Raw genomic sequence first — 26,051 nt, forward strand, 5'->3', positions numbered from 1 at the left:
AGCAATGTGATAATCTGTTTGTGATGTTGATTGAAGGATCGATATTGGCCAGGACACCGGGGAGTACTCCCCTGCTTTTCTTCGAAATAGTGCCATGGGATCTTGTCCGTCCACTTGAGTGGTCTCGGTTTAACGTCTCATCCGAAAGACGGCATCTCCAACAGTACAGCACTCCCTCAGTACTAGATTTTTGTGCTCAAGTCTCTGGAGGAGAGACTTGAACCAACAACCTTCTGACTGAGGCAAGAGTGCTACCAACTGAGCCACGGCTGACACTCCTTAATGCACGTTAATGTTTTTGGATAATATTCCTTTGCCTGCTATTTTCGTCTTTGTTAAAATAGCTGGCAAAGACATGTAAGAAAGCAATAATGTTACATTAGGTCTATAATATTTTTGCAATTTTTTTGTGCTGTTGCATAGCAATACAAAAATATATTAAGTGTATGTGGGATGGGCATGTTTAGTATCAGCACTCAAAGTCATACTTTGTGAAGAGATTATATGCAACTATTACCTGGGGCATAGGAGTACACATTGTGGGAGGACTGTGTTTCATTTAAAAAGAAGCAACTTACATATTTATGATTTAATTCAAGTGTAAAATCTGTAGCCCCAGAGAACACACCAATGCTAATCTGATCTCAAGGAACCAGCAAGTCTTCACTAACAAGTTTGAAGCATCTACATTTTCAGTTACATAGGATTTTGCATAGTCTGTTTTCAATTAATAAAATATATTGGGATGGTGCATGCAGGTTGCTTCAGTAAGTTTGACCATCATCCTAATAAAATCATGTATCCATATCTGTAATGACAGTCATACCTAGGAGAGACCTGGTTTTAAAAAAACACACTTGACTATAGTCACTTCAATAAATGTTAAAATATTGTTTCAGTATCATATAAGCAAGTTATCGCTATTATCTGAACCACAAGACTACACTAATGAGCAAGATGTAGATGAAGTTGAGGCTGCCCTTGCCAGTCTAGAGGTGACACTTGAAGGTGGAAAAATAGACAAGATTTTGGTAAGAAAATATATATATATATTTTTTAAATGTAATAACGTATCTGGTTATTTTCCGAAAAGGAAAGTGTATTCTATTGATCAATCACATAATCCTAAATGTTTGCAATGGATAGATGCTCGCTCATGTTGCTCAGTCTCCACTTTGAGATGAGTACCTCCATCTCTGATATCCATTTGTTGGGCCAATGATTGACTGAAGTGGAAAGCTCATTGCCCCAGGGTCTGAACAACATAGGAGTATTGTTTCATAATCTTTTGTCTGAAATGGAGCCTACTATACAAGTAGTCCTGTGGTTAGAGCTAGAAAGTCTTGAAGAAAGAACACACAGGTTCTGATTACCTTGTAGACGCCCATTATGTCCTCAGACAGACCTCTGACAGATATGAAGGTGTTCATCATCAGTAGCTTAAATAGGGAGGACATTGTCACTCATGCCAGCAGCCTTTCTCTGATGTTATGCAGCCCTGATGTCCTGTTGGAAGGCAGGGAGCCCTACACGGTGACTGTTCAATACCCACAGATCCCTTAAGTTAATAAGATCACCTCCGCCCCAATCAATAGGTTTAATTGATGTTTTTCTTAAAAGTTCAAGCAACACATTGCCACTCAGGGATGTCATGAATGGGGTAATCCTAATAACTCTGGAAGTTACTGGAAGTGTCATATCAGGGGAATTCCACACAAAATGCCCCCCCCCCCCCCCCCAACCCAATACTGCCTCTCTTGAGCAATTTTAAAACATGATATAGAGAAACTAGGGGTGATTAGGGGACACTGGTGAGTATATGGATATTTCCCTTTACAACATTTTGTATTATGTTATCAGTTCAACTGAAAACACTTTCTTTGAATAATCATATTGTACATTTGACAGATATCCTGTATTAAAGCAGCAGGTTTTTGTAGATCGGGCTCAGCTGCTTATCAGTTTCCATGAATTGCCGAACAATTAGCACAATTTGGACCCTTATATTTTACTCAATTTAAGATTAAAAAGTTCACCTGTTTTGACCGAAGGTTCAGTTCGTAAAAGTATGAATACCATACACACCTAAAAACTGACCTTGGCAAATAATTATGTTTTGTCTGTGCAGCTGCAGGCATCTTCTGAATTTTTTTTAAATGAGCCGTGTTTGCAAATATGTTTCCTTTAGAAACCACATTCTTTTTAGGAATTATAGCTAATGTGTTTTATGAGTCTTTAATGTTATGAACCGCATACTATAAAAGATAAATCACGGTAAATGCTTTAGTAATTAAATGCTGCTGTTGTTATGAATGTGCAAGTAAAAACAGTCCTTAGTTGGCTTTCCTGGTAGAAAACAATGAGTGATGAGACTCCAGCTTAAATTTCTGGTTCCAAAAAAATGTATTTTCTGTTTATCACTGCAAAGGGGATTGAAAGAAATATATAATTAACATAAGCTGTTTATTTTTTGCCTCCCTTTGATTCCCCACCCCATCAATCTCTAGCGGCTGCAACTCTCTATAATAGTTGCTGCCACGGGGTTGGCTGCTAGGAGGGACAGAAGGAGTGACTTAACCCAATCAATTTTGCCTTCTGTCAGTGGCTGCCTCACAGCTTCACCCCACCCACCCACCGGCTGCAGTGTGTACCATCTACAAGATGCACTGCAGCAACTCGCCAGGGCTTCTTCGGCTGCACCTCCCAAACCCGCGACCTCCACCACCTAGAAGGACAAGGGCAACAGGCGCATGGGAACACCACCATCTCCAAGTTCCCCTCCAAATCACACACCATTCTGACTTAGAAATATATCGCCGTTCCTTCATCGTCGTCGGGTCAAAATCCTGCAACTCCCTCCCTATTAGCACTATGGGAGTACCCTCACCACATGGACTGCAGCGGTTCAAGAAGGCGGCTCACCACCACCTTCTCGAGGGAAATTAGGGATGGGCAATAAATGCTGGCCTTTCCAGTGACACCCACATCCCATGAATGAATAAATTTAAAAAAATCTGATAACAAGAATAACTGAAATGTAGCAATTATGATCACAAACCTACTATTTTATTGTGCAGTACACGGAACCTGCAGATTTTCTTTTCACTGCTGTGAAAAAGATGAAGAGAAACATGCTATTAACACAAGCTTTTTATTTTTAAAAATTACTTTCATATGCCTGTACTTTTTTTATTCTCTACACCTCCCATCTTTCCCCAGCAGAGAGGCCAGCAGTGCTCACTTCAGCTCTGTGAAAGCTATTATTGGGGTTATTTAAGTAATTTCAAATATAAATTGATGTTACTTTTCCAGCTTATTGACCAATAGTAATCACATGATGGTTGAGTGTCTTTCTAGTAATATTCTCAATAGTAATCACAAACATTCTGGGCATGTTGCTTCCCAGTGATCTGATTGACAGGGTTAAAGATCAATGCTAGTAAAGCCAGACATAAGGATTCAGCGGATTTCAGTTTATCTGATGACTCCAGGCACCTGAATCACTCTTTCCAAGGTTTCTCACTCACTTGCAGCACAGGTGCACCTTCATTAGATACTCTGGCTCTGTCCAGGTTTCCACTACCCCTGGAACTCAGCACCACTCTGATGTTACTCTTGGCTTCAGGGCTGAGCTTCTACCACTCCCAGGCCTCAGCAGTCTTTGACTTGGCCTTCTCTTCCACTTTCCCTATCCTTACTCTACCTGCTACTATATGGCTTTCCCCAGGTCAGTGAACTTCTCGCACCTTCTGCACATGGGGCTGCAGCCAGAAAAGAAAGACTTGCATTTATATAGCGCCTTTCACAACCTCAGGACATCCCAAAGCGCAATGCAGCCAATGAAGTACTTTTTGAAATGTAGTCACTGTTATGTAGGAATAGTGACAACATCAACAAGGGCCCACCTCTCCACCCCTGAGGTCCCCAACCTTTTCCACAGCATCGTCTGACGAGATGGCCGCGTAAAGGAGTGGCTGCTGCTGAAGAGTCATGTGAGAGATGACATGATGAGGGAAATCAGAAATTTGGAAAGATTACCCCTTCCCCCCCCGCCCCACCGAGAGTATTAATATTTTAGCATCCTTGTCCCAGTTAGGTATGCACTTTAAACATTATCAAGTGATGTGAAATATTTTTTTTAATGGAGAGGAAAAATTCAAATGTATGTAGCAACTACAGAATTACATCTTCTGTAGAATACAAGGAGAATAAATTAACAAAGGGATCATGACATAAGAATGTAGGAAAATACAGGACCAAAAAGGACTGCAGTCCACCTGGCCAGTCTGAAAAGCTAATAACCACTCCTTCAAATATCTATCCTATTCTCCCTTAAATTTTTCCACACGGTCTGCTTCTACATCCTTCCTAGGCAGTCCATGCAACAGGTTTATAAGTTTAATGTTCTATCCTATCTTCTCGCATGGCTTTTTTTTCTAATATTTAATCTTAACTTTATTGGGAATATAATGTGCAGGCACTTGCTGAAGCCTCAATCTGCCCTCTGTATAGCCTGGGTTCCCACTGTCTCAAAGGCTTCCAGCTTGAGCTCTGTCCCCATATTCGCTCTTATCAATCTCAATCTCTTCTCCCTTCCATTCCAGGATCTGGCCTACATTTTTTTTGCTTGTCCACTAGTGATGTGACAGTTATCAGATGGCCTGGCCAACCCAGTACAAACTCTTTGTCCACCATTTTTGTTGTGTGTCTCAGCTTCAATAAGACTTTGAGAAAGAGGGAAAAGGAGTCAGAAAAACACAGACAATGAAAAGTGTCTGAGGCAGAGCGAGAGAAAGAGAGGTGTAGATGCAAAACAGAAGACACAGAAAGGGAGGCTGAATGAATTGGAGTAGAACGGTTACAGTAAAACAGAGATGCTTTATATTTATCTACCATGAGAAAAGATCCTTTTGTAAAGAACAAAATAACTTCACTGTCACTGCAGCTTCCTGGAAAATTTTACAGAACAAGAATTATAGATATAAATTTATTAATGTTCAACTAGGACAGAACTACTGTTTTTTTGGAATTTTTTAACATTAACCTGGTTTACATTTTTTCTTTCGTTAAGAATGTAAAGTTAATAAGCGCGTTATAACAAATTACTTGCTTTTACACTAGGAGGACATCACAGACATCCCAAAGTTAGCAGATTATCTTAAAATTTTTAGGTAAGTATAGAAATGCTTCAATTATAAAATCATTATCTTTTCACATAAAACAAAACCAAGAATGTTAATTCATCTGTATTTAATTCAAAATTTAGAGTCAATGTTGTGTATAAATTTAAAATAGATTTTAGGGAATGGGTTGAGATACTTTCAAAGGGTTACATTGGGAATGTAAACATTTGATTGAACTTTATTATGACTTTTATTTATAAAACATGTAGCTTTCATATATATTAAATGTTGAAAGAACACTTTAACATCTTTAATTTATCCAGCCATCTTAACATAAGGTCTTGCCCAATAGTGGTTAATGATTTAGAGCATCACTTGAGAGCTTGCAGATTTATTCACAATGTTAGTGTCTGTAGTATGGCCTACAGTTTTCAGTAAGAGATACTGGGACATTTAAAAGAAAAAACTCTTCATACACCCCCTCCCCTTCACAATTAAATTCTGCAGCTTTACACGGTAATGGCTTTGAGTCGCATTTGATAGTTGGATTTATATAGCACTTTATCACTTCAGAACATCTCAAAATAATTCACAATTAAAACATTTTGAATAACTTTGAAGTGAAGTGATTGTTATGTAGCCAAATAACTTGGATTTTATAAAAGTACCTTAAACATGGAAAAACATCGCAAGGTGTTTCACGGAAGAGAAAAGGAGCAGGTGCTGAGATTTTGAGTGTGTCAGAAGAGGCAACCAAAAGCTTGATTAAAGAGATGTGTTTTGAAAAGGCTTTTAAAGGTGGGAGGGAGTGAGAGAGACAGAGGGGTTTGAGAAGCAGTTGAAGGCTCTGGGTCCATGTTTGTTGTTCTGCAATTACTTTTATGTATTTTTTTCTCTCTTACCTAGGACAGTGGTTTAAATTAGGTGCAGGAAACTACAAAGTACTTTATTAAATTTATAGCTTAACTAGTTACACTAATATAACTACAAATAATTGTTGAATAAAGACTTTAATTTAAATAAGGCTAGACTAAGAAATGGCAGAGTAGGCTGTGTGTCTGGACTGCAGTATGTGGGAGTGTGTGGACAGCGAGACTGTCCCGAGCAAACACGTCTGCAGGAGATGTCTCCATCTCGAATCTCTCTGGCTCAGAATAATTGAGCTGGAGTGCGAGCTGGAGACACTCTGCATTCTGGATAAAACTGTCCAAAAATTCCACCCCCTCCCTTATGTGTCAGTCACACCCCAGGGGAAAGCACAGGTTCAAGAAGGGGAGGGTGTGACTGCTAGGGAGCCGGGTAGCAGGGATTTGGGAGAGGTTGAGAAGGCGGTCCTGCAGACACTGGTTCTGTCCAACAGGTACGAAGTACTTGCTACCTGTGAGGACAAGGAGAATGCAGACCAAGGCACCGTGGCTCAGAAGGCTGTCCCGGGGCGGCAGGTGGTGGGGGGGGTGGTGGTCTGCAGCCAAGAACAAGAATCCCGAAGGGTGTGTGGCCTACCCAGTGCCAGGGTAAGAGAGATCTCACGGTGGCTGGAGAGGAGCATGGAAAGGGAGAGGGTAAATCCAGTTGTCGTGGTCCATGTTGGAACAAACGACATAGGTAGGAACAGGGAGGAGGTCCTGCTGAAAGAATATCAGGAGTTAAGTACATAATTAAAAAGCAGAACCTCGAGGGTAATAATCTCTGGATTATTGCCTGAGCCATGTGCAAATTGGCATAAAAGCAGAGAGACCAGGAGAGTTAACACGTGGCTAAAGGGCTGGTGTGGGAAAGAGGGGTTTGTTCCTTTTCATGGGACACTGGCACCAGTTTCTGGGACAGGAAGGAGCTGTACTGATGGGACTCACGTGGGAATTAGGGGTTACGGGGAGCGGACGTGAGTCTAGGTTCGGATCAGCCATGATCCTATTGAATGGCGGAGCAGGCCCGATGGGCCATATGGCCTACTCCTGCTCCTACTACTTATGTTCTTATGAAAGGGTAAATAGGGAGGTGGCAAAGGCTTTAAAATTGTAAATAACAACAGAAAATGCTGGAAAAACTCAGCAGGTCAGGCAACATCCGTGGAGAGAAATTTGAGTTGACGTTTCGGGTTTGACCCTTCTTCAAAACTGGAGAGAAAAGGAACTAGATCGAAGGCAGGGCTGCGATCGGACAAAAGAATAAAAGAACCAAAAGAAGTAAAAGAGATTAGAAGCTAGACGAGATGGTAATAGGCTGGGATTAGGTGTAAAGTGTACTGGCAGGGCAAAAGATAGCTGCCAGGTGTGAGAGAGAAACAAAAGGAAAGGAGTGGAAAAATATAAGTAAAAATGAAATGGGGGCCGAGGTTATGATCTGAAATTGTTGAACTCGATATTGAGACCGGAAGGCTGCAGAGTGCCTTATCGGAAGATGAGGTGCTGTTCCTCGAGTTTACGTTGAGCTTCCGTGGAACAGTACAAGAGGCCAAGGACGGTGAGGTCCGAGTGGGAATGGAGCGGTGAATTGAAATGACAGGCGACCGGAAGCTCGGGGTCACCCTTACGGACTGAACGGAGGTGTTCCGCAAAGCGGTCACCCAATCTGCGTTTGGTCTCCCCAATGTAGAGGAGACCGCATCGTGAGCAGCGAATACAGTATACTAGATTGCGAGAAGTACAAGTAAATCGCTGTTTCACCTGGAAGGGGTGTTTGGGGCCCTGGACAGTGGGGAGGGGGGAGGTATAGGGGCAGGTGTTGCATCTCCTCTGCTTGCACGGGAAGGTGCCAGGCGAAGGGGAAGGGCTGTTTGGGGTGATAGAGGAGTGGACTAGGGTGTCTCGGAGAGAGCGGTCCCTGCGGAATGCTGAAAGGGGAGGGGAAGATACGTTTGGTGGTGGGATCACTTTGGAGGTAGCGGAAATGCCGGAGGATGATCCGTTGAATGTGGAGGCTGGTGGGGTGAAAGGTGAGGACAAGGGGAACCCTATCGTGGTTCCGGGAGGGAGGGGCAGGGGTGAGGGCAGAGGTGCGGGAGATAGAACTGACACGGTCGAGGGCAGTGTCAACCACGGTAGAGGGGAATCCTCGGTTGCGGAAAAAGGAAGACCTGTCTGAAGCACTGGTGTGGAAGGTGGCATCGTCGGAGCAGATACGGCGGAGGCGGAGAAACTGGGAGAATGGAATAGAGTCCTTACAGGAAGCGGGGTGGGAGGAAGTGTAGTCCAGGTAGCTGTGGGAGTCAGTGGGCTTGTAGTAAATATTGGTCGATAACCTATCCCCAGAGATGGAGACGGAGAAGTCGAGGAAGGGAAGAGTCAGAGATGGACCATGTGAAGGTGAGGGAAGGGTGGAAATTGGAGGCAAAGTGAATGAAATTGTCAAGTTCGGGGCGAGAGCAGGAAACGGCACCGATACAGTCATCAATGTATCGGAAAAAGAGGTGAGGGAGGGGACCCGAGTAGGACTGGAACAAAGATTGTTCCACATAGCCCACGAAAAGGCAGGCATAGCTAGGACCCATGCGGGTACCCATGGCAACACCTTTGATTTGGAGGAAATGAGTGGAGTTAAAGGAGAAGTTGTTCAATGTGAGAACAAGTTCAGCCAGGCGGAGGAGGGTCGTGGTGGATGGGGACTGGTCGGGCCTCTGTTCAAGGAAGAAGCGGAGTGCCCTCAGGCCATCCGGGTGGGGGATGGAGGTGTAGAGGGATTGTACATCCATGGTGAAAAGGAAGCGGTTGGGGCCAGGAAACTGGAAACTGTTAAAGTGGCGGAGGGCGTCCGAAGAGTCGCGGATGTAGGTGGGAAGAGACTGGACAAGGGGAGAAAAGATAGAGTCAAGATAGGAAGAGATAAGTTCCGTAGGGCAAGAACAGGCTGAAACGATGGGTCTACCAGGGCAGTCCTGTTTGTGGATCTTGGGAAGGAGGTAGAAGCGGGCTGTGCGGGGTTGGGGAACTATGAGGTTGTTAGATTGGGGGAGGGATCTACAAGAAACGTAACCAGCCTAATTATAAACAAAACAGGAAAACAGAGCACAGGAAAGAATAAAGTAAGTGAGGACATTGATGGCAAGGGAATAAATAGCATTATAGAACAGGAGCCTAAAAAGATGGTTAAACATAAAGTGAGAGGAAATCCTATTAAAAATGAGTTAAACTGTCTGTACAACAATGCAAACAAGGGAGCTGGAGAAACCAGACATAGTAGGGATTACTGAGACATGGCTACAGAAAAATCAGGACTGAGAATTAAACATTGCAGGGTATAACATATTTAGAAAAGATAAGAGAGGGAAAAAGAAGTGGAGTAGCTGTACATAATGGCAGTAGAAAAAAATGACGCAGCTATCAGCAAGACAAAATAGAATCCATATGGATAGAGATAAAAGATAATAAAGGATCAATCATATTAATAGGTGTAGTCTACAGACCACCTAATAGTGGAAGGGAGGTGGTGTAGTCTACAGACCACCTAATAGTGGAAGGGAGGTGGTGGAAGAACTATGCAGACAAATTAGGGAAATGAGTAAAAAAAAATCATAGAATGATAATCATGGAGCATTTCAACTACCCAGATATTAATTGGACAGAAGAGGTGGGATAAGGGAATGAAGTTCCTACAATGTGTACAGGACTCCTTACTAACCCAATATGTAAAAAGCCCAACATGGGAGGATTCGCTGTTGAATCTAGTAATGGGGAATGAACCAGAGCAGATAAGAGAAGTAAAAGTAGGGGAACGTCTAGGCAATAGTGACCATAATATAATACGCTTTAAAATGATAACTGAGAAGGACATAAGTATGATGAAAACCAGGGTAATAGATTAGAGAAAAACTGATCGAGGGGCTGAGAATAGAATTTGGAAAATAAAATGGGCAACAATATTGGCAAACAACAACGTAGAACAGTAATGGGAAACATTTTAAAACGGTATTCAACAGCGTGCAGGAACAATATATTCCACTAAAAGAAAAGAACAAACTAAACACTAATGAGACTCCATGGATGAATAAAGCCTTAAGGGAACAATTGAGGTTAAGGGAAGAGGCATACATTAAGTACATAGGGCTGAATTATGCCAATGGGGAGCTTTTGGAGGCATTTTTGACAGATGAATTGTCATCGTTTGACAGCTCTGTGAAACTGACATTGTCTGTTGTTTGATGAGTTCTTGTATGCAAGACTCATCAAACCTATCTGCTGAGCAGAAATCAGATGGCTGTTGCATCGGAGAATGCAGCAGCCATCTGTCATCTCTGCCGGTGAGATGCGGGAGTCTCCGGTTTCCCAACTGTTGAAACCTGCAGGAAGAAACAAAGGTAAGTAAACATTTTCTATCACTTTACACTCACCTCTCCACACTTGCACCCATCACTCACCTCTACAGCGCACTTTTGGACCCCTGCAGACCCACTGCTCGCCTCGCTGACCCTGGTGGGGTTTCCCGATGTCGGGAAGCCCGCACTTTCAGGGGTAAAATGGGGATAATCCTCTTAACTACCTGTTAACAGGCAGTTAAGTGGCTGTAATCCCCTTCCTGCCTCGGGGAGGCGGCTCCCAGCGCGGGTCGGGTACCCACCTCCTGGGAAGATGGCGCCCGCCCCCAGATTCTGCCATTTTCCTGGCAGTCCCGCCTCCCCAGGGCTGGCAAAATTCCCCCCATAGACAGCAGGGGAGTGCATGATAAAGGAGAATACGAAGAGATTAGGAGGGCAAAGAGGAATGATGTGGGGAAGAGAATAACTAGAGGCCATCAACATAAGATAGTCACCAAGAAATCCAACAGGGAGTTCAGAAGAAACTTCTTTACCCAAAGAGTGGTGAGAATGTGGAACTCGCTACCACAGGGAGTGGTTGAAGCGAAAAGTATAGATGCATATGAGGGAGAAGGGAATAGAGGGTTATGCTGATAAATTTAGATGAGGCTCGAGTGGAGCATAAACGCCAGCATGGACTGGTTGGGCTGAATGGCCTGTTTCTATGCCGTATATCCTATGTAATCAGAGGTGGAGTGGTAGAAGGGTGGATACCCAAAAAGTCAGAAGATTGGAAGACACACAATGGAACATAAGGCTGGAGGATGTTACGGAGATAGAGCAGGTTAAGGCCATGGAAGAATTTGTATGAGGATTTTAAATTCAATGTCAGTGTAAGCGAACAAGGATGGGGTGATGGCAAATGGGGTTTAGTGCAGCCCAGTAGCCATTCTGCACAAGCCGCCTTCCACAAACAACAATGAGATGAATGACCAGTTGATTTTTATGGTGTTAGACACTCAAGTTTCCAAAATACCAAAACCACCTGCTCTTCTTCAAATCGTGCTTGGGACCTTTAATGCCTACTACAACCACCGCAACAGGCAGACTGAGCCTTAGTTTACATCTCATCTGAAGGAGAGCACCTCTGACAGTCTTTCCGTACTCTACTCAATCAGCCTAGATTATGAGTCCAAGCCCTGGTCTGGGAGTAGAGCTCACATCCATCTGACCTAGAGGAAAAATTGCCACCAAATGAGCCAAGCTGACCCTACATGAGTGTGCATGTTGCAAGTTTGAAGGGAATAATGCTTTAAGTTGTGTAGGACCGTGCAACGGAAATTTCACTTTCAGTAGATTTCCCTCCCTGACAGCATCTCCCTCAAATCAAGCAGATTCCCTCCAAGACAGTCTTGCCCCAAATCCATTGTAACAACGCAAATGAAGTGGTATTTATATTCCAGCACTCAGGATTAAGGTGTGAATGCACACAGGTTAAATCCTCCTAGTGTTTATATGAGCCACACTAAAACAGGAGGCAGAAAGTTAAGGTTGCAGCATCACCCCGCAGAGGAGAGGAAACTGAAATCGAGATGTCCTCACACGTTCTAATAGCCTCCAAAAATACATCAGAAGAGGGCTGGAAGTTCCCTCACATGTTCTTATGGCAGTATAGCCATTCACCTTTTATTTTCAGAAGCTGGTCCTGTCTGGTCAGCTAATTATCCACCACTTTTATTTGAACCTTCAAATAGTATACCTAGTCTTGCATACAATGTCATCTCTAATAGTGGACTTCCTTTCTGGTGAACTCATTCTGCCAGTTGTTTTGGTAACATTCCCTTTTCAGAAGAACCCTAGGTATTTGTATTCACCTCTATATAATGATAGATAATGCCTACAGAATTATGTTTTGAATACCCAAAGAGAATGCAAGTTATACACGACCGTAATGTCCATGAGGTTCGACATGCAAGGAGCAAATCTTGCTGTGCCATTTGGATGGATATGTCACGATATTTAACTGGAGATGTATGTATTTGTTGCATTTTGTTTCAGTAAAGTTGGATGATGATAGTTCACTCCATAATGTTTTAGATTAATTCTGAATCAAGCTATAATCAAATATACAAATAGATCGTTATTACATTAAAGGAAATTAAATGCAAGAAATTGGGTTCTTCAAACTGAAATAACAGTTGAAATTGTATTGAGCTATTTTGGTTTTAAATGTATACTTGAGAATATGTTTCATATTGTAGGCCCAAAAAACTGACGCTGAAAGCCTACAAGCAGTACTACTTTATTTTTAAAGATACTTGTTTATCATACTTCAAGAATAAAGAAGCTTCTCAAGGAGAACCAATTGAACAATTAAACCTGAGAGGTGAGAAACCCCTTTTACAAGTTTATATGAACTAAACATCACTTAAAAAGCCAGGTAACTTGTTCTAAATACAACCGAATTATAATCCCGAATATCGCAACAGTTGCTTAAGTTTCAAATTAAATTGTCTGGGGTGCTTTATATTTATCTTCCAATAATGCTAACTATGATGAAACAGAATTGGACTGCATCTAAGACTTATGTGAAACAATTACAGGTTATGCATCTCTTTGGAAGCATTTCCACTTTCCATCTATTAAATTCGGTTTACTCCTCTCTCTCTCTCCCACAACTATGTAGCAGCTTTCAGCTTACAGGGCAGGCATGTAAGCAACCTCCTCTTGAGCTTCTGCATACACCACCTCAACCAGCTGGTAGGGAGAGCTCTGAGCAATACATCAGTTACCTATCTCTACATTTTACTCAATGAGCAAGCCAAGAGCAGGAACTCGCAATGTGGAAAACCTATACCCAATCACACCATGGTGTAATACGTTACATCATTCACTGCATCATCAAGTCCTATTCAGTACTCCCTTAATTTAAACTCTTTTCCATCATGTCCTGGCCGAAATTCAAACTGAATTGCATTATTTTCTACAGTATAAAACTCCATTACATAAAAATATAAAAATGCTTTACCTCAATGTATTTTTTCAAAATTACATCGCTGTAACTTGTGTGTCTAAAAATTCAAGATGATTTTTCTGTGAACTTAAAGCTCCAACATCAGTACACTTTTACGCAGCAGCACAAGCCTATCCATCTTTTGCCGTCAGGCCTCACCTCTGCAGTCACATCACCCTGGAACAATTTTTACTGATATGCTGTGAACTCTAATAATTGGATGCTTGGGTACAACAGACTCCACAGTATGTCACAGGTAGCATAACATTGCATCTGTTATGGTTTCCTTATTTGTTAGGTGTCTAGAACGTTGACAGAAACAGATTATTTAAAACATACACCCAGAGATGATCAAACCCTTTGAGAATTCTCAAATGACAAGTTTTTATTTGTTTAGCAACGACAATTTTCATTTCATTAAAATTTGCATTGCAACAGAGAAAAAACTGTTGCAGAAATTATACGAATGTTAAGTACAGTAGGCACCAGCATACCACCTAAAATTCAGTCTATTAAATCACCTAAGAAATGAAAAAAATAGATACAATAGTTCTAATTTGGAAGGCGTGAATAGGATTCTGTTGAAAAGTTGTAGCTGAGAAGAGTGACTGTATCCTGTGGACCTTTCAGTGAAACGTGTAATGTACACACTTCCTCTTCTGCTACTCTTTAGTAAATAACATTTTGATCAATTTGAACTGCTGAGAAGGAAAAACATCAGCTTTCTAACTTGCAGTATTGGAAATGAGCTTATTCTGTATTTTCCTTAAACATAAGAAATAGGAGCAGGAGTAGGCCACTTGGCCCCTCGAGCCTGCTCCGCTATTCAATAAGATCATGGCTGATCTTGGGCTCAAAGCCACTTCCCTCAAAGCCTGCTCCCCATAACCCTTCACTCTCTTATCTTGCAAAAATTTGTCTATCTCCACTTTAAATGTATTTAATGACCCAACCTCCACAGCTCTCGGGGCAGAGAATTCCACAAATTTACGACCCTCAGAGAAGGAATTCCTCCTCATCTCAGTTCTAAAAGGGCGACCCTTTATTCCGAGTTCTAGATTTCCCCATGAGGGGGAAACATCCTCTCTGCATCTACCCTGTCGAGCCCCCTCAGTATCTTATATGTTTCGATAAGATCATCTCTTATTCTTCTAAATTCCAATGAGTATAGGCCCAACCTGCTCAACCTTTCCTCATAAGTCAAACCCCTCATCTCTGGAATCAACCGAGTGAATCGTCTCTGAACTGCCTCCAATGCAAGTATATCCTTCCTTAAATAAGGAGACCAAAACTGTATGCAGCACTCAAGGTGTGTGTTGTGTATGTACCTTTAAGAGAATAACTGGTCTCAGACTGCAGTACCGGCAGTGATCACCCCTGTATAAAAGGCGCTAGAGAGCCTCTGTTGGTTAGTTTCGTTTATGCCTTTCACCAATAAAGATCTCTTTGTTTCTCTCCTGCTAGTCCGTGTCTCAATCATTCACGGACTTAACACTGGCGACGAGTTAGAAACGAACTTACCTGCAACTCCGCAGCAGCTCCGACGACGTGTTGAAGGTCGGAGCCAGAAGAAAGAAGAAAAAAAAAAAATAGGCCATTGAAACTCGAGAAACGGGCGTCGACCGTCAATCATCGATTTCAAAACTTGCAGAAGAGACTGTCCAGAGCCAGTCTGGGTTCCTCGGTCCGTGGTTTCCCAGCTAATCGGGCTGGTGGCAGGTAGTGCTCTGATCCTTCCTGGGCTGCAACGGGGCCGGGCAGCGAGTCGGGAAGCAAGGAGAGAGAGAGAGGGTGGAGCATACAGGGCGCGGCCGGTGTTTCGAAGCTGGGCAGCGTTCGGACCTCAGAAGAGGGAGGGAAGTGTTCCAGAGGGTCCGCTCCACGACGGGAAGATAATAAAAGAAAACGAATTAATATTTAACGCGCAGGAAACCGTGGAAAGCAGCGCTAACAACAGCGGGGAAGAAGGAAAAGCGCGGGAGGCGCCATTTTGTTAAATCGGAGAAGAAGGCAAAGCGCGGGAGGCGCCATTTTAGATTTGCAAGATGCCGAAGACTGGCTGTATCACTGCTTTTGATAATACAATAGAGGACTGGACCACGTATGTGGAAAGAGTCGAGGTATATTTCGAAGCAAATGAAATAGCGGAGGGGAAAAAGGCATCAATATTGCTAAACGTAATGGGCGCTAGAACGTACGGCCTATTGCGGGATCTGATTACTCCAGCCAAACCGAAGGCGAAGAGTTTTAACGAAATTGTTGCTGTTCTACAGGAGTACTTAAACCCTGCACCGCTGTTGATAGCAGAAAGATTTAAATTCCACAGGAGAACTCAGCACTAAGATGAGAGCAATGCTGAGTATCTTACAGAACTACGCAAGCTATCAAAGCACTGCCAGTTCGGAGCAGGACTGGCAGATACCCTACGGGACAAATTTGTCTGTGGACTCCTGAGTGAAGGAACACAGAAGATGTTACTCGCAGAAAAAGAGCTGACGCTAGATAAGGCTTTCAGCGTGGCAGTATCGTATGAAGCAGCAGCCAGGGGAGCTGCAGAAATTCAACAAAAACCACAGGAATACGGCACCCACGAAATGACACGGGGATTTGCAAAATGTTATCGCTGCAGCAGAACTAACCATGACCAGAAGGACTGCTGGTCCAAAGACAAAATATGCAGACAATGCGGGAAGATTGGACACATTGCACGAGTTTGTAGGTCTGGGAAGAAGACCAGCGACAACAAAAAGGCTACTAAGGAACCGTACAAGAAAGTACAAAAGATGACGGACAGTAGTTCCGAAGACCAGATGAGCGATAGTGAATCCGAGAACAGGAGATTAAGCTGTCTCAAACTTCACAATGTAATCGCAAAAGAGGATCACCGAACCATTTGGGTCACCCTCACGATAGCAGGGTCCCAAGTTAAAATGGAATTGGATACAGGATCAGTGCTAACCGTCATGAATCGACGAGACTATGAGCGGCTATTTTCACACATACCCTTGAGCGAGACATCCATCGTCTTGACGACGTATACGGGGCAAAAAGTATACCCCAGAGGAAAAATAAGGGTGCCTGTCGAATACAATGGCAAGAAAATATGGAAATTGTATCTCTACATACTGCCAGATGGTGGACCACCGTTATTGGGATGGGAATGGATCAGGCAGATAAACTTAGATTGGCATTCCATTCATGCAATGATGGTGGACGGTAAAAAAGATGAAGACGTCACTCCTGGACGATTGTCAACAATCTTGGCTAACGCCAAAGAGGTATTTCAACAAGAACTGGGCATGCTTAAAGGCGTAACCGCCTTGTTAAAAATAGAAGAGAATGCAGTTCCCAAGTTTTTCAAAGCGAGACCGGTACCATATGCAATTCGTCCAGCCGTTGAGGCAGAGCTGGAGAAGGCGGGCGTGTTGTCTAAGGTCGACTGGAGCGAGTGGGCGACACCCATCGTTCCTGTCCTGAAGAAAACGTTAAGCAATAAGTCCGGAGAGCCAAGGAAGATTCGCATCTGTGGGGATTTCAAGGTGACGGTGAACCCTGTCCTTCACACAGTACAATATCCTCTTCCAAGGATAGAAGACATCTTCGCCTCACTGTCTGGAGGGAAGCGTTTTACAAAAATTGACCTAGCACAAGCATATTTGCAGATGGAGGTTGAAGAGTCCTCTAGGAAGTATCTCACGATAAACACTCACAAAGGTCTTTACCAATATCATCGATTGGTATTCGGAGTAGCATCGGCTCCGGCGATATGGCAAAGAGCGATGGAACAAGTCCTGCAAGGGATTCCGGGGACTCCGTGTTACTTGGACGACATCCTTGTAACAGGTGAAGATGACAGTGAACACCTTAACAACCTAGAACAGGTGCTCACTAGACTACGGGAACATGGGCTGCGAGCCAACCGCCCCAAGTGCGAATTTTTTAAGAAACAGATATCGTATTGTGGCCACGTGATTGATGAAGAGGGGTTACATAAGTCCCCTGACAAAATTGAAGCGGTTGTTAAGGCCCCAGCGCCTGAAAATGTGTCGCAACTGAGGTCATTCCTCGGGTTGGTGAATTACTATCATAAGTTTTTGCCGAATTTGTCGACTATTCTGCATCCACTGAACGCCCTGCTACGAACGGGGGTAGCATGGAAATGGAGCGATGATTGTAAACGTGCTTTTCAGAAGAGTAAGGACTTAATCACTTCGAAGGAAGTATTGGCTCACTACAACCCAGCACTGCCAATCAGGCTGGCGTGTGATGTGTCTCCCTACGGCATTGGGGCGGTACTGTCACATAAATTCCTTGATGGTTTGGAGAGGCCGATAGCTTTTGCGTCACGCTTGTTAACTTCTGCCGCGTGTAACTACGCCCAGATTGACAGAGAGGCCCTCAGCCTAGTGTGGGGGATGAAGAAGTTCAATTACTATCTGCACGGTCAAAAATTTACTCTACTAACCGATCATCAACCTCTTGTCTCCATTTTCAACCCTCAGAAGGGCGTACCGATAATGACAGCACAACGGCTGCAGAGATGGTCCCTTTTCCTAGGGGCACACCAATATGACATCGAGTACAGGGGAACTAAACAGCATGGAAATGCTGATGGATTGTCACGTCTACCGTTGCCGACGGTGGAAGAAGACCTTGCAGTGGATCCAATGGAGATATTCCACTCGACCACAGTCGAATGTCTCCCTGTGACGAATGCAAACATAGAAAAGGAAACACGGAATGACCCGACACTGTCACGGGTCTATGATTTAACGGTGAAGGGATGGCCAGCACATGGCGAACCACTGCTGCCAGCATTTTCACCAAGAAGAGAACAGCTGTCAGTGTGCAGAGGAACCTTGATGTGTGGATCCAGAGTAGTAATTCCACCTAAGTTGACGGATAGAGTGCTCAATGAGCTTCATGAGGGTCATCTGGGTGGGGTAAAAATGAAGAGCTTAGCCAGAGCGTTTGTGTGGTGGCCGGGAATCGATAGAGAAATCGAAGAGATGACCAAGAGCTGTGCAGGATGCCAGAAGGTCCAAAACGCCCCACCACAAGCTCCTCTGCATCCATGGGAGTGGCCCTCATCTCCATGGCAAAGGGTGCACATTGATTTTGCTGGTCCCTTCATGGACTCGATGTTTTTAATTGCGGTGGATGCACATTCAAAGTGGCCAGAGATAATAAAAATGTCCTCAACCACCACGGAAAAAGCTATCGCAGTTTTATGAACCATATTCGCCAGGAATGGGCTGCCTGAACAGATTTGCTCTGACAATGGACCACAGTTTGTGTCTGAAGAGTTCCGGAGGTTCTTAAAGAACAATGGTGTTAAGCATTACACATCTGCCCCATATCATCCAGCCACTAATGGATTGGCCGAGAGGTTTGTCCAAACATTCAAGAAGGCTATCAAGGCAATGTGTAATGAAGATATACCCCTACAACACAAGGTGGACAACTTCTTGTTTGCCTACCGGAATGCGACACATGCGGTTACCAACCAAACTCCAGCCATGATGTTCTTCAATCGAAGACTACGATGCCGCTTGGATTTGGTTAAGCCAAACGTCCGAAGAGATGTGGAGAACAGGCAGTTTCAGAATATGAATGAAAGGCCGACCAGGAGTTTTAAGATAGGTCAACCAGTTTTGGCCCGGGGCTACCGCACTGAGAAATGGCAGCCAGGAACGATTTGTACACGACAAGGACCTCTCATGTATACCATGGACGTTGGGGAGAGCATTGTAAGACGCCATGCTGACCAGATTCTAGAGTCACTGGAAAACGTCAACTCCACACCACGATCTGATACACCTGGTAATGAAATCAACGTTCCAATTGCAGCTACCGCAGAACCGGTAATATTGGAAGCAGATGAACCAAACAACGACATTGATTCCGACTCAGCATTGCCAGAAGAACCTGATACTCCAAAGAGGCGTTATCCAGACAGAATCAGGAAGCCTCCTCAAAGACTGAACTTATAATTGCTTAAACTTAACCAATGTATCTAGCAACAGTAATTGTGATTGTAATTCGTTATCATTAGTTGTTAAATGAATGTTATGTACTGTTTATCTAAAATGGGAGGAATTGTTGTGTATGTACCTTTAAGAGAATAACTGGTCTCAGACTGCAGTACCGGCAGTGACCACCCCTGTATAAAAGGCGCTAGAGAGCCTCTGTTGGTTAGTTTCGTTTATGCCTTTCACCAGTAAAGATCTCTTTGTTTCTCTCCTGCTAGTCCATGTCTCAATCATTCACGGACTTAACAGGGTGGTCACACCAATACCCTGTACAGTTGTAGCAGGACTTCCCTGCTTTTATACTCCAACTCCCTTGAAATAAAGGCCAACATTCCATTTGCCTTTTTGATTACTTGCTGTACCTGCAAGCTAACTTTTTGTGTTTCATGCACAAGGACCCCCAGGTCCCTCTGAACTGTAGCATTTTGTAATCTCCATTTAAATAATACAGTAGTTTGCTTTTTTATTTTTCCTGTCAAAGTAGATAACCTCACACTTTCCCACATTATATTCCCATCTGCCAAATGTTTGCCCACTCACCTAGCCTGTCTATATCCTTTTGCAGATTCTTTGAGTCCTCTGCACAACTTGCTTTCCCACCCATCTTTGTATCATCCGCAAACTTGACTACATTACACTCGATCCCTTCATCCAAGTCATTAATGTAGATTGTAAATAGTTGGGGCCCCAGCACCGATCCTTGTGGTACCCCACTAGTTACCGTTTGCCAACCAGAAAATGACCCATTTATCCTGACTCTCTGCTTTCTGTTAGTTAGCCAATTCTCTATCCATGCTAATATATTACCCCCAACTCTGTGAGCTCTTATGCAGTAACCTTTTATGTGGCACCTTATCGAATGCCTTCTAGAAATCCAAATACACCACATCCACTGGCTCACCCTTGTCCACCCTGCTTGTTACATCCTCAAAGAACTCCAGCAAATTTGTTAAACATGAGTTCCCTTTCCTAAAACCATGCTGACTCTGTTTGACTGCAGTATGCTTTTCTAAATGCCCTGCTACTGCTTCCTTAATGAAGGACTCCAACATTTTCCCAATGACAGATATTAGGCTAACTGGTCTATAGTTTCCTGCTTTCTGTCTCCCTCCTTTCTTGAATAGGGGTGTTACATTAGTGGTTTTCCAATCTGCTGGGACCTCTCCAGAGTCCAGGGAATTTTGGTATATTGCAACCAATGCATCCACTATCTCTGCAGCCACTTCTTTTAAGACCCTGGGATGCAGGCCATCTGGTCCAGGGGACTTGTCGTCTTTTAGTCCCATTATTTTACCGAGTACAATTTTCTTAGTGATAGTGATTGTCTTTAGTTCCCTGCTCCCTGTGGCCCCTTGATTATCTATTATTGGGATGTTGTTAGTGTCTTCTACAGCGAAGACAGATGCAAAATATTTGTTCAGAGTCTCTGCCATTTCCCCATTATTAATTCCCCAGTCTCATCCTCTAAGGGACCAAGGTTTACTTTAGCTACCCTCTTCCATTTTATATACCTGTAGAAGCTCTTACTATCTGTTTTAATGTTTCTTGCCAGCTTACTCTCATAATTCATCTTCTCTCTCTTTATTTTTTTGTCATCCTTTGCTGGTTTTTAAAAATTTCCCAATCCTCTGGTCTCCCACCAATCTTGGCAACATTGTATGGCTTCGTTTTCAATTTGATATCATCCTTTACTTCCTTAGTTAGCCACGGATAGTGCTCCCTTTTCTTAAAATCTTTCTCTCTGGAATATATTTTTGTTGAGAGTTATGAAATATCTCCTTAAATGTCTGCCACTGCATTTCAACTTTCTTGCCCTTTAATTTGTTTTTCCAGTCCACTTTAGCCAGCAGTTCGGCCCTCATGCCATTATAATTGCCTATGTTTAAGATCAGGACACTAGTTTGGGATACAACTTTCTCACCCTCCAACTGAATTTGAAATTCAACCATGCTATGATCACTCTTTCCTAGAGGATCCTTTACTATGAGATAATTTATTAATTCTGTCTCATTACATAGTACCAGATCCAAGATAGCCCACTCCCTGGTTCGTTCCATTACATACTGTTCTCGGAAAACATCCCGGATGCACTCTATGAACTCCTCCTCTAGGCTACCATGGCCAATTTGATTTGTCCAATCAATATGGAGATTAAAATCACCCATGATTATTACCGTACCTTTTTTACAGGCCTCCATTATTTGTTGATTTATACTCTGTCCAACAGCATTGCTACTGTTCGGGGGCCTGTAGACTACACCCACCAGAGACTTTTTCCCCTTAGTATTTTTTATCTCCACCCAAACCGATTCTACATCTTGATCTTCTGAGCCAATATCACTTTTCACCACTGCACTGATCCCATCTTTTACCAACAAAGCCACCCCAACTCCCTTTCCTTTCTATTCTTCCGGATTATCATATACCCTGGAATATTCAGTTCCCAGCCCTGGTAGCCTTGCAACCATGTCTCTGTAATGGCGATCAGATCATACCCATTTGTATCTGTGCCGTCAACTCATTTATCCTGTTACGAATGCTGCGTGCATTCAGATATAGAGCTTTTAACTTTGTCGTTTTAACTTTCTCATTGACTTTTTATTTTCCTGCTCACCTGGATCCTCCCCCCCCACTATTTAGTTTAAAGCCCTAGTTATTCGATTTGCCAGGACTCTAGCCCCAGCATGGTTCAAGTGAAGCCTGTCCAAACGGAACAGCTCCCTCTTATCCCAGTACTGGTGCCAGTGCCCCACAAATCTAAACCCATTTCTCCCACACCAGTCTTTGAGCCACTCGTTCATTTCTCTGATCTTATTTACCCCATGAAAATTTGCTCGTGGCTCAGGTAGTAATCCAGATTATTACCTTTGTGGTTCTGCTTTCTAATTTAGCCCCTAGCTGCTCATACTCTCAGGTAGGACAAATAAAGAGGTTCTGCTATGTCATTGGTACCTACGTGTGGACCATGACAACTGGATCTTCCCACTCCAAGTTTCTCTCCAGCCCAGAGGAGATGTTCTTAACCCTGACACCGGGCAGGCAACACAGCCTTCGGGACTCTCGCTCTCGGCTGCAGAGAACAGTATCTATCCCCCTCACTATACTGTCCCCAATCACTACAATATTTCATTTTGCTCCCCCACTCACTTGAATGGCTCCCTGTACCACGGTGCTGTGGTCAGTTTGCTCATCCTCCCTGCAGACCCTGGACTCGTCCACACAGGGAGCAAGAATCTCGTACCTGTTGGACAAGACCAAGGGCTGAGGCTCCTGCACCACTACCTCCTGGATCCCAATACCTGCCTTGCTTGTAGTCACACCCTCCTGTCCCTGACCATGGGCCAAATTGGAAGTAATTATTCTAGTGGGTGTGACTGCCTCCTGGAAAATAGTGTCCAGGTAACGCTCCCCCTCCCTAATGTGTCGCAGTGTCTGAAGCTCGGACTCCAGCTCATCAACTCTGAGCCGAAGTTCCTTGAGCAGCCAACATTTGCTGCAGATGTGGTCGCCCTGGACCTCAATGGTGTCCATGAGCTCCCACATGCAACAACAACACATTGCCTGGTCTCCCATCTCAATTAGTTAATTCGTTTTAAAATTTGGAACACATATCTTTTAATCTACACCAACGCACTTAAGTTTAGATGTTCAAGTTTGGGGGAAAAAAGCGAGAGAGAGAGAAATACTCACCAACCAACCAATCACTTACCTGCATTCTGGTGACATCACACTTCGATTACTTTTAACTTCTTTACACTCACCGGTCCTTTGTATCTCAGCCTGCTCCCGCTGTTTTTGAACTCTCCTGGGTTTTGGCGCTCTCGCTCTGCTCCCGCTGCTTTTGCACTCTCCTGGGTTTTGGCGCGCTCGCTCTGCTCCCGCTGCTTTTGAACTCTCCCGGGAACTTAAGGCGGCGAAGGTTTCTTAAATGGAGAGAGAGGGAGAGAAACAGTGCATGTTTGAGGTGGGGGGGGGAATGCAAGAGCAAATTGAGGATGAAGTAAACAGAGAAGTTGAAATGATCTCTCCGATTATACGGCTGGCTACCTTCTCTCCTAGTCTGCTATTCAGATTTCACCAAAGTAAAAAAGAAAACTTGCATATATATAGCACTTTTCACAACCTGAACGTCCCAAAGCACTTTATAGCCAAGGAAGTACTTTTGAAGTGTAGTCACTGAAGCTCCTGTACCATCCAGCCTTTTCTGACAGTTCTTCGAAAGTCAGTCACTGTGGTTGGCATCTGATCAAATAGCCAAGTATGTTGGTTCAAAGTAATTACTCTCCTCTGGAGACAATGGGGGTAACTTTCTGAAATCCTGCTCCAGGCAAAACAGCCTTGCTTCCTTGGCGTGCATATCAGTTATTGGGGTACACAGTCCCCACATTTTTCCATCTGTGGTAGTGCAGTTTCATAAAATTATCCCCAATAAGAAAGCTGCTTTGTTATCTATATTAATACCAGTTTGGCTTTAATAAGTACAGTAATTTATAAAGCTATAATGCCACTGATATACCTATCAATTCGTCCAATAAAAAGCGACGAGTTAGGAACGTAACTAAAGGTTTTTATTGACTAAATAACAGAGCCCACCCTCGTGGGTGATCGGGTCCAACAAGGAGGAATACCAGCCAGTCGACTACCTTTATACCTGGGCAGGTAGGTGGAGCCATGGGCGGAGTCGGAAGTGGTCAGCCCAGGTATAACAGCGCGACAAGAGGCGACCTCGTATAGTGATACAACAGTGAGAACAATACAACAGTGATAACTATAGTGTAACGATAGTGAACGATAAAAGTGGTTTACCACATTCACCCCTTGTTTAGATTCGAGTCCGGCGGGGTGAAGTGTACTACCAGTTCTGGTATGTCAGTCTGTCCGGAGGCCTCGTAAGCCTCTCCGATCGTCGCAGCGGCGGTGCTGCATTATCCGGTGTTAATGCTGGTGTCTGCGTGGTCGGCGAAGGCTCGTGGGGTTCCGGCATGCCGTCTACCTGGGCTGGAATTGGGGGGGTGGTGGGGGGGGTTAAAAGGTGGTGTCTCCGGAGTGCCCGAGGGTGCAAGGTCTCGTAAGGAGACAGTGTCCTCCCGCCCGTCTGGGTAAGCCACGTAGGCGTACTGGGGGTTGGCGTGCAGGAGGTTCACCCTCTCGACCAGGGGGTCCGTTTTATGGGCCCTCACGTGCTTTCGCAGCAAGACGGGCCCCGGAGAGGTCAGCCAGGTTGGTAGAGTGGTTCCCGTAGTCGACTTCCTGGGGAAAACAAACATTCGTTCATGGGGGGTGGCGTTAACGGCAGTGCAAAGTAGTGACCGGATGGAGTGCAGCGCTGTCGGGAGGACTTCCTGCCAGCGGGAGGTTGGGAGGCCCTTAGACTTTAAGGCTAAGAGGACGGCCTTCCATACTGTCGCGTTCTCTCTTTCCACCTGGCCGTTCCCTCGGGGGTTGTAGCTGGTGGTCCTACTTGCTGCAATACCTCTCGCTAGTAGGAACTGACGGAGTTCCTCGCTCATGAAGGAGGAGCCCCGGTCACTATGTATATAGTTCGGGAACCCGAACAAGGCGAAGAGGTCGTTCAGGCACTTGATGACCGTGGTACTGGTCATGTCTGGGCAGGGGAAGGCAAAAGGGAAACGGGAGTACTCATCAACGATGTTGAGGAAGTACACATTGCGGTCAGATGACGGTAGAGGCCCCTTAAAGTCGATGCTCAGGCGCTCGAAGGGGCGGGTGGCCTTGATCAGGCTTGCTCTGTCCGGCCTATAGAAGTGCGGTTTGCACTCGGCGCAGGTCTGGCAGTTCCTGGTCATGGTCCTGACCTCCTCGATGGAGTAGGTCAGGTTGCGGGCCTTAATGAAATGGTAAAGTCTGGTGACCCCGGGGTGGCAGAGGTCGTTGTGGAGGGTCTGAAGTCTATCAATATGCGCGCTGGCGCATGTAATTCGTGAAAGAGCATCAGGGGGTTCGTTCAGCTTACCTGGCCGGTACAAGATATCATAATCGTAGGTGGATAGCTCGATTCTCCACCTCAAGATCTTGTCATTCTTGATTTTGCCCCTCAGCTTGTTATTAAACATGAAAGCAACCGAACGTTGGTCGGTGAGGAGGGTAAATCGTTTGCCTGCCAGGTAATGCCTCCAGCGCCGTACCGCCTCCACAATTGCCTGGGCTTCCTTCTCGACCGACGAGTGTCGGATCTCGGGGCCCTGTAGGGTCCTTGAGAAGAAGGCCACCGGCCTCCCCTCCTGGTTAAGGGTAGCGGCTAGGGCGAAGTCGGATGCATCGCTCTCCACTTGGAAGGGGATGGACTCATCCACTGCGTGCATTGTGGCCTTGGCTATGTCTCCCTTGATGAGGGAGAAGGCCGCGCACGCTTCCTCCGTGAGGGGGAAGGATGTGGACTTCATGAGGGGTCTGGCTTTGTCCGCATAATTGGGCACCCATTGGGCATAGTAGGCGAAGAGCCCCAGGGTTCTCTTAAGTGCCTTAGGGCAGTGGGGGAGGGGTAGCTCCATGAGGGGGCGCATTCTTTCGGGGTCGGGGCCGATGAGTCCGTTCTCTACTACATAGCCAAGGATGGCAAGGCGCGAGGTGTTAAACACACATTTCTCCTTATTGTAGGTGAGGTTCAGCCGTTGGGCCGTACGGAGGAATTT

The 26,051-nt window shown here is 44.5% G+C and overlaps 1 protein-coding gene across 5 annotated transcripts in view; it reads left to right on the forward strand.

Annotated features, from left to right (window-relative positions):
- fermt1 (FERM domain containing kindlin 1) overlaps positions 1-26,051 on the forward strand; it is a 151,267-nt gene that overhangs the window by 94,068 nt on the left and 31,148 nt on the right. For all 5 annotated transcript variants that reach the window (XR_015077549.1, XM_085981715.1, XM_085981716.1 and 2 more), the window contains 3 exons: positions 900-1,031; positions 5,122-5,171; positions 12,615-12,739. Coding sequence is in view for 4 of the 5 variants with exons in the window: in XM_085981715.1 (XP_085837841.1) it covers positions 900-1,031; positions 5,122-5,171; positions 12,615-12,739 (307 nt within the window). In the remaining variant the exon portion in view is untranslated. The remainder of the gene's footprint in view (positions 1-899; positions 1,032-5,121; positions 5,172-12,614; positions 12,740-26,051) is intronic.

This window comes from Somniosus microcephalus, chromosome 3, assembly GCF_052327205.1.
Source record: "Somniosus microcephalus isolate GS21.2 chromosome 3, FLI_Smic_1.0, whole genome shotgun sequence".
Lineage (NCBI taxonomy): Eukaryota > Metazoa > Chordata > Chondrichthyes > Squaliformes > Somniosidae > Somniosus > Somniosus microcephalus.